At 54.7% G+C, this 8,737-nt stretch overlaps 1 protein-coding gene across 2 annotated transcripts; it reads right to left on the bottom strand.

The window, feature by feature from the left end:
- Positions 1-590: 590 nt before the first annotated feature.
- Positions 591-5,299, bottom strand: Lrrc3 (leucine rich repeat containing 3). 2 transcript variants are annotated; one of them, XM_060369248.1, is made up of 3 exons: positions 5,165-5,299; positions 4,960-5,036; positions 591-4,511 (listed from the first exon to the last, which is right to left on the bottom strand). In XM_060369248.1, the coding sequence occupies exon 3, from the start codon at positions 4,377-4,379 to the stop codon at positions 3,606-3,608; it is 774 nt and encodes a 257-aa protein (XP_060225231.1). In that variant the 5' UTR covers positions 4,380-4,511; positions 4,960-5,036; positions 5,165-5,299; the 3' UTR covers positions 591-3,605. The 2 variants fall into 2 exon arrangements, with proteins under 2 accessions (XP_060225231.1, XP_021505394.1); XM_021649719.2 differs by lacking the exon at positions 4,960-5,036.
- Between the last annotated feature and the right edge of the window lie 3,438 nt (positions 5,300-8,737).

Below are 8,737 nucleotides of genomic sequence, written 5' to 3'. Positions count from 1 at the left end.
CGGGAGGGAACAGCATCAGTAGAAGGTGAAACCCGTGAGTCACGGCCCGGGCCTGAACCTGGGATCCCCAGATTCAGGAGAGTTTGTCTCTGACATGGCGGCAGACAGTGTTGCTTGTAAGACTGTGGGGAGCCACTTTGTGGGGGCGCCTTCACTGTGGCTATTTAGGATTCTTTTTTTTTTTTTTTTTTTTTTTTTAGTTTTTCGAGACAGGGTTTTTCTGTGTAGACTTGGCTGTCCTGGACTGGCTCTGTAGATAAGGCTGGCTTCGAACTCACAGAATCCACACTTGCCTCTGCCTCCCAAGTGCTGGGATTACAGGTGCCAGGCCGAAAGTGGGATTCTGACATGTAGGATTGTTGACCAATTTCGCTGGTGTAGAGCCTCAATGTGATCAGATTCAAGGCACCATGGTGAAAGCTGGCTCCCTGGATTCCTGAAATCTTAGCATTGACTATCATGAGCTAACTCTAACAATCAGTTGTCTGGCTAGTTGGAGATGCCCTTCCAAACCCGGGGACCTGCGGATACTGACAGGGATATGAGAGACAGGTTTTAGCTGGAATCGAAGAAGACAGAATCCCCATCAGCAGCCTTCAACACAAAGATCTTTATTGGGGGTTCACAGAAAGGCTGAGAGGGGGCGGGATCGGGGTCAGGCCTGAGCTTCCAGCTATCCTAGCTTTCTGCGTGGCTCAGAGCTGCCATGGTCCCAGAACACTCCCTCTCAATCTATGACTTACCACCCCACCTCTGACCCGACCCAAGGAACTCAGTTTAGAACCATGTCTTAAGCAAATGCATGTGACTAGTAGGAGGGAAAGGGCCCAATGGGGCCAGTTGGCTGGGATCTGGGATGATAGGTTTATACTGACTCGGGTGGTGGTGGTGACAGGGCAGGACACTGAGCCACAGACCACCCACTGTGCCTGAGAACATTTTGGCACCTCTGTTATGTGTGGCAAGGCCCTGCCTGCCTTCTAGGGTTGGGGGCGGGGTATGGCCCAGAGTCTCCCAGATCTAGGGGGTCTGTGCAGGGTTGGGGAGAGAAAACATCTCATTGAAGGAGAGAGGGATGGTGAAGCTGGTGGAAACAAGTGGGATCCAGGGAGGAAGACCATCTCAGGACAGCTCTGTGAGCGCACGCGCACGCACACACACACACACACACACACACACACACACACACACACACACACCAGTCTCTGTCAGGGACTCCAGCCTCATACATTTATCCTGTCTGTGAGCTGGTCATGGGAAGGAAGGGAAAGGTATAAGAAAAGAGGACAGGGACTGGGTTGGCAGAGAGATAAGAGTCCAGAGCAGCAGGGCTGGAAGCTTGGATGAGCAGGAGAGTGCTGAGGTCTCTGGAGTCCTCCTCACAGGAGGAGGGGGCGTGCTCGCTCCAGGGTCCACACAAGTAGACCTTCCCCAGCCTCCTCTTCCCAAGCAGGGGCTGTGAAGGAGCCCTGCAGATGTACAATTAGGTAGGGCCAAGCCCTAGGCTAAGGGCAGCAAGCCTGGCAGTGAGTTGAGTGGCCTAGGAAGGAGCCCTACCCCTGTGTGTCTGAAGTGCCCACTGGGGTGATTCTGGGACAAGAGAGAAAGAAGAGCCCTGGGGTGCTGACCTCACCGCCCAGCCTCCATGCATGCTCTTTCCTGACCTGGTCACGTCAATGGGGCAGGCGTGCTGGATAGTGACAAACTCCTCACACAGGACCTCCTTACTATGTAGGATAGTGGAAGAGCTCCAGGGGCCCCGCTACCAGTCTGTACCCCCAGCCTGGAAGCAGCTACCCTCCCTGCACTACGCAACAAGAGGAATGCAAGCCATACCCTCCACACTAGCATCTCTCAGAGCAAGTGCTGGGCTAGAGGTGTCCCTGAACACAGGGCAGACACAGCTACTTCAGCACCACCACAGCTTGGATGGCACCTCCAAGCCCTCATCTCTGGCCTTTTAGCCTCTTCTCCTTGGCACAGAACCACCCAGGTCCAGACCACCCTGCCCTCAGCAACCTGCCTCCTCTGAACACCTAACTGGACATGTGTGGACCATGTCTGTGCCACGTGGGCCAGTCAGCAGTCACAACTGTGCCCGGTGTCCCTAGGGAGGCTTCCCCGAGGCGCCAACCCTTGTGGGAATGGGGATGGTGCTACTAGCTCTGCCAGGGCCTGACCCTTACAGCCCTGCAGACAGTGAAGCTTGGCACAGTGCAGTGGGGACTAGGGAGCAGGGTCTGAGCTCATCCAGGCTCCGTATTGATACTCCAGTCACATTACACATGTGGGCATGCTGGCCCCAGGGCCACCGTGGAGGTGTGGCCACTCAGCATCGGGGAAAGTCTGGAATTCATGAGTGTCTTTCTTTTTCACGTACATCTGCAGCTGACAGTCATGTGGCCTGAGGCCACTGTGGGGATGCTAAGACCAGGCCAGGCCGGGCCCCTGACACAGTCTCACTTTGCCCCTGAAGATCACAAGAGACTTTCCAACAGAAACAGAAGCCATAGTCGGTTCCTGCTTGGAGAGGCATGTAGATCGGACACTCAGCATCCCCCACAATCCACACCGATTTGCTTCTCCCAAATACTGGATGTAGCTTAGGAGAGAAACACTTATACAAAAGGATGGTAAATGATAAAACTGGAAGTTAGTCGAGTAGGTGGCTATAAAGTCTACCCCTGAACATGAAGTCATCTAGGTAAGAAAACTGATCAACAAACTCTGGGATTTCAGCGAGGTGAAAAGAGAAAGTTCTCGTTGCTAGAGAAAAGCAGCATCCTGTTGATTGGCATGGAAACCTTCAACACCAGTCCCTCCTTTGAAAAGGCTGCTTCAGATATTGGCAGTAGAAAAGCAAGGCACAGGAGCCGTTGTGACCGACAGGCTTCCACTGGCCAGGCACAGATGGGAGGGGCAGAAGCAGGGAAGAGCCACAAGTTGTCTGGCATTGCCACAGTAAGCCCTCAAGGGACCTTTTTTTTTTTGTGTGTGTGTGTTTCCCCATTTTCTCCCTCTCCGGTGGACTGAAAGTTTGGCACAAGGGCAACTCAAGCACTCCCAGAGCAAAGGTCAGCACGGGCCAGTGCAGGCCGTACTTTGCACTGACCCCTCTAGAAAGGCCTAGATCGCCAGCGCTTTGCTTTGGGAAAGGGCAGCATCTCTGTGTTCAGATGTGCCGGGAGGGCAAGCGTCAACAGAAAAGGCCATCTCCCAGTGGCAAAGCTGCTGGAGCCATCCTCCAGGGCCCCGTCCTTGCGTGCATATACATCCACTTCCCACAGCAACCGTGTGGGAAAGGTAGGCAGATCACGGGAGCGGCAGACCTATGCCGCGAGCAGCCTGGGTTTAATCACCAGCTGAATCCAGCCCCGGCAAGCTATTCCGTTTCTCTAAACCTCAGTTTACCTTCCCATCAAGATGGGCAAACCCCCTACTGTGGTAGGCAGTGGCTGCGGGGACCAAATGCCAACTCCGAACGTGCTTCCTGGGCTGTGCGGAGGCACCTGCCATGCACCTTCCTGGGGGCACAAGAGCACCATCGCCTCCACCTGCTGCAGAAGCCAGGGCAGCCAGGCTCAGCGGCCCACCGGAGGCAGACGCTAGGGCACAGGGCTGAGAGGCTCCTTGGAGGCCGGGGCACTAGGCAGGGACTTCAGGTACTCCAGGTGTCGCCTGGCGTCCTCCTGGTTGTGGCGCACATAGTAGACGACGTAGGCAATCACCATGGTGAACCAGCCGAACATGGTGACCAGCATGGCCACGTCGGTGGTCTTCCGGTGGGTACTGCAGAAGCTGGCACCCGAGTCCAGGACCTGGATCAGCGGCTTGCCCACGAACTGCTCCTGTGCCGAGGTGTGGCAAGCGATTTCATCCACAGAGTCAGGGTCCAGCTTCAGCTCCCACAGGGCCTCCTGCAGGGCACACTCACAGTGCAGCGGGTTGTGGGACAGGCGGATCTTGGCGCTCAGCTTGCCCAGCGCGTCCTTTGGAATTCTTCGGATGCGGTTGTGGGATAAGTCCAGAAGCCTCAGGGCCCCGGCCAGACCTGAGAAGGCTGCAGGCCCGATGGCCTCAATGGCATTATGGGACAGGTCCAGCTCCCTCAGCTGGGGCAGGTGCTGGAAGGCTCCGTTGGGGATTCGGGAGATCCTGTTGGCGTCCAGCTTCAGAAGCACCGTGTCGGCCGGGATGTCCCTGGGGATCTCCTGCAGGCCTCTTGAGCTGCAATGGACAGCCACGGCCCCGGCATGGTCAGGGCACTGGCAGGCCTGTGGGCAGGAGGCACCTAATCGTAAGCAGAAGAGGATGAAGAAGCAAGACCCCTGAGAGGCGGCCAGTGGGGATGACAGGCTCTGCCTGCCCCTAGGGCCCATCTCTCGCCTCCCCAGGACCCAGGCAACTCTTCTGTACTGAGATTTGCAGGTGAGTGTTCTTTCCTCGTGTTGCAAGCCTTCATCCAACACAAACTCTGTCTTCACCTGCAGAAGAACCTGGTGGTCTCAGTTCTGCAAGAAAAAGAGAAAAGGAGGATGGGTGACCAGAACTGAGCATTTGGTCTATCTGGGAGGATAGGACCAGGGAAAAACGGAGCCAAAGGCACACCAGGCTTGAAGCAGGGTTGCAGGCTATCAAACATACCTGCTTTGTAACTCCTTGGAAGACTAAGGCCACCCAGAGAAGCGTCTCCCGGCTGCAGGAGACAACTAGAGCTGACAGCTGGCTGGAGACCGGCCCTCGCAGCGAGGTAGTTACAGCACCCTGCCCTAGCCCTCTGGTCACCCACCCATAGCTGGGGACCCAAGTCTGGGCGGAGGCCCAGGGATCCATCTATCTCTCCCCTCCCCCAGCTCCGAGCCAGTGCTGGCTGAGGGCTTCTCTTCCCATCCGTGCAAGCCAGGTCGGGTGGGGCAAGTGGCCCCGCGCGTGCCAGTCTGTCCCCGAGCACTCAGCTACCTGTGACACCTTAAAGATTGAGGTCATCAGTAGAGCTCGCCGTGCACCTTGAAACAGCAGCTCCACGCCCGCCGGCGCTGAGAGAAAAAGCAGCCCCTTGAGTGCGGCAGGGTTGGGCGGGGAGCGGTGGCAGAAAGCAGGGCGGCAGGGCCGGGACCCTGGAGCTCCGAGGGTGGGAGGCCACGCGGGCGGATGGGGGCTTTACCTGAGCGGCCGCGGCTGGTCTGCGCCTTCCGAGCCTTCCCGGAGCCTGGCCAGCGCCCTCCCCGAGCCGCGGCGATCTGCCCGGCGCCCACCCAGCGGCCAGTAAAGGAGAGAGGCTGGTAAGCCAGGGCGGGAGGGGCGGGGACCTTTGAGATAGGGGCGGGGCCGGCAGGAGGAGGGGCAGGGTGGGGGGGGTGAAGCCAGAGGGGCGGGGTTTTGCGTGATTGAGGCGGGGTCTTGAGGGGAGGGGGAGGTCGGAGAGGGGCCTTGCGATAAGGGAGGAGCCGGTGAGAAGGGGTCCTGGTAGGGGCGTCGGTGTTGTGTGCGTTGGGGAACAAGGCGAAGTCTGTTGTAAACGAGAGGGACCAGGTAAGGGTGTGGTCTGACCGTTCAGGGGCGGGGTCTCTAAAGGGCCGTCTTTTGCGAGGGGAGGGGCATGTAGGAGGCGGGGCTCGGTGGGGGAGGGTGCTGGTTGAGGAGGGCCAAGGCCATAAGGGGAAGGGCCAGATTGGTGAGGGGCTGGATGGGGTCTGGGGCCTGCGTAAGGAAGGGCTGAACTAAGTTCAAAAAACCTACCCAGCCAGAACACACAAGGGGTGGCCTGGGGAGGGACGAGAGGGGCTGTGGGCGAGGTTTAGGGTGAGGGGCGGGGCCCGGCGGAATCTGGGCGGGGCCTGGGAGGGAGTGGGCGGTTTTAGGTATCGGCTTTCTAGGGCATTGGTAAGGGGAGTGTCCGTGGACGTGCCACGGGGCCATGCCCCGCCCCGAGCATCCCCACCGCCAGAACGACGCCCCTCACCCCAAGTTCCAATGCCCAAGGCGAAAGGGGGCGTCAACGCGGGACCTGATCCTCAGCCCGGAACCTATCACCACCGCCCTCGGGAGGACCTCCGTCTCCCCTTGTTACCTGCCTTCCTCGCGGCAGGCAGCGGAGTTTCCCGTGACTTCTCTAAATGGCCTCCTATCACATAGGTTCTCTTTGGGCCTCCTTACTTCTCGAGTCAACTCTTTGGGCTTGTGGTTCTCCCTAGGTCCAGCGTGCCGGTTTCTGTACACCTGTGCAGCTGCGGCCGGGTTTTAATCTGGAGCTCTAACAGAAGGTCCACGGGAGCACTGTGCAGCAGCCCAGAGTTCATATCCTGAAGGGCAGTGGCTGGAGCATGCTTGACTTCCGGCTCCGTGTCACACCCCACTGACCATGCAGGCTCAATAGCTCCTGGTGGGCCAGTGGCCTTGACTGGAGACGCTGCGCGCGGAGTGCTGTCTTGGCCTGTGGGTATGGGTCATGGTGTGCTCTGTTTTTCCGTCTGCTCCCCGCTTCTGCCTTTGTTGTTTGTTTTCCTTAGTTTTGAGTTGTGAGAGTTCTTTTGGAAACACACCCTTCGTGATGCGTAAATATTGCTCCTCAGTCTGTGTGAGCTGTCTTTCCATTCTCTTGACAGTTTTCCCCCGCAGTTGGTCGGTTTTGCATCTTGAGCGAGTCTAACTCAGCAGTTTTCTTTGATGGATTGTGATTTGGGGTGTCATATATAAGATGTCTTAGGGAACGGGGCAGGATTTTATGGATGTAGAGATCTGCGTGTGAGTCCGGGTTTGGAGCTCATCTGGGTACAAGAATGAGACATGGTAAACAGCCCATTTTGTCTGTTGTCGAGAGAATCATCTTTTCCCCTGTTCTCTGGGAATGTTTTTTTAATTAGGAGCAGATGTTGGATTTTGTGTTCTCAAGTCTGTTAACACTGAATTACAGCAATTGATCCTCAAGTTTGTTAAACTGGCCTGTGTTTGGGGAGAAAGCTGACTTAGTCGTGATGTTATCTTCTTTGTATGCAGTTGCGTTGCTGAACACATTTACCAGGGCGGAGTTTCCCCCCTTAACCTTATGTTTCATATCACTCAGAGTTCCCATCTCGCCAAAGCTGTCGCAATTGTCAGCATAAAGGAGTTCGTAAACACATCGCCGTAACCCTTTCAGTGTCCGTGATTGGCACCGTTCTCACGTGTGACTCCTCCAGTGCCCTGCATATATCGTATTGTTGATTAACTCAGAACAACAGTTTTTGGTTTAAGTGGCTTCTCCACGGTTTCACTTTTCTCCCGTTGATTTCCGCCCTGAACTTTCTTCCGTCCTTTGCTTGCATGTATTTAATTTCCTCTCCCCTTCCTCCCTAGAGGCCGAGCTCCTGGGCAGTGTTTCCCTTACCAGCATAGGCACACCCTCGCGTCCTGTTTCAGCTGCATCCTAGAACTTTTGATATTCATGTTTTTTTAAATTTTCACCAAGTTTAAAATACTCTATAACCTCTCATTCTACTTTTTAAATAAATATTTATTCACTTGTGTTTGTGTGGTCAGGCAAATGCCACCCAAGTGTGTGGAGGGCAGAGGACCGCCTGCAGAAGCTGCCTCTCTCCTTTCCACCGTGTGGGTGCTAGGGATCAAACTCGGGTCCTCAGGCTTGGCAGCAAGCGCCTTTTCCTGCCGAGTCAGCTCATCAGCCTCTCTATTTCCTGTTTGATCCATGAGTTTAGCAGTGTGCCATTCAATTTCCAGACGTTTGAAATTTCTCCAGTAATGTTTCTGTTATTACTAATTTAAATACACTGTCGGGAGATATATTCTATGTTTCAGGTCCGCTTAATTTTACCGAGGCCCACTTGCGGCCCAGAATGTGGAGATGGCTTGCAAGCACTCCAAGCGTGTGTTCTGTTGCTCAGTGGGGTGTTCTGTGTCTGTGGGATGGAGGCTGCTGGCTACATTACAGAGAATTTTCTGGGATTACCAGCTTGCCTACTTGCTCTAGTAATTACTGAGTATGGGGATTGAAATCCCTACCTATAACTGTAGATTAGGACCATTAAGGCGGCTCAGAGAGCAATGGCCCTTGCTAAAGCCTGATGGCCTATGTTCAATGCCCAGAATCCCCAAAAGGGTAAAGGAGAGAACTGACTCTTCAGAGAAGTTCTCTGACTTCCACATGTATGCTATGGTGCACACACACACATATATATAACACACAATAATAAAATTAAATGTTTTTTGTTTGTTTGTTTGTTTTAGGAAGGTTGTTTTGAGACAGAGTCTCTCTGTGTAGCCTTGGCTGTCCTACATGTTCTGTAGACCAGGCTGGCTTCAAACTCACAGAGATCCGCCTGCCTCTACCTCCCAAGTGCTGGGATCAAAGGAGTGCGCCATCACCAGCCAGCTAAAATAAAATGTTAAAGAATAATTTGTTTTAAATTGTAGATTAGTCTGCTTTTCATGTGTATGTGTGTGGGGTGTTTGTCTATGTGGGCATGTGTATGCTTACAGTGTGTGAGTGAACACGTGTGCGTACAAACCAAAAACTGATATTTAGTGTCTTCCTTGGTCTCCACTTTAGTGTTTGAAACAGTATCTTTCACTCAACTCAGTGTTCACTGATTTGGCTAGTGCAACCGGCCAGCAAGACCCAGGAATCCCTCAGTCCCTACCTCTCCAGCACTGAGAGTCCAGCACTGAGAGTCCAGTGCCTGCCTTTTTAAAACATGGGTCCTGGGGATCTGGGCTCAGCCTCTTGTGCTTCTGCAGCAAA

The sequence above is a fragment of the Meriones unguiculatus genome, chromosome 16 (genome assembly GCF_030254825.1).
Source record: "Meriones unguiculatus strain TT.TT164.6M chromosome 16, Bangor_MerUng_6.1, whole genome shotgun sequence".
NCBI lineage: Eukaryota > Metazoa > Chordata > Mammalia > Rodentia > Muridae > Meriones > Meriones unguiculatus.
This window is presented reverse-complemented; position numbering and strand designations above follow the sequence as displayed.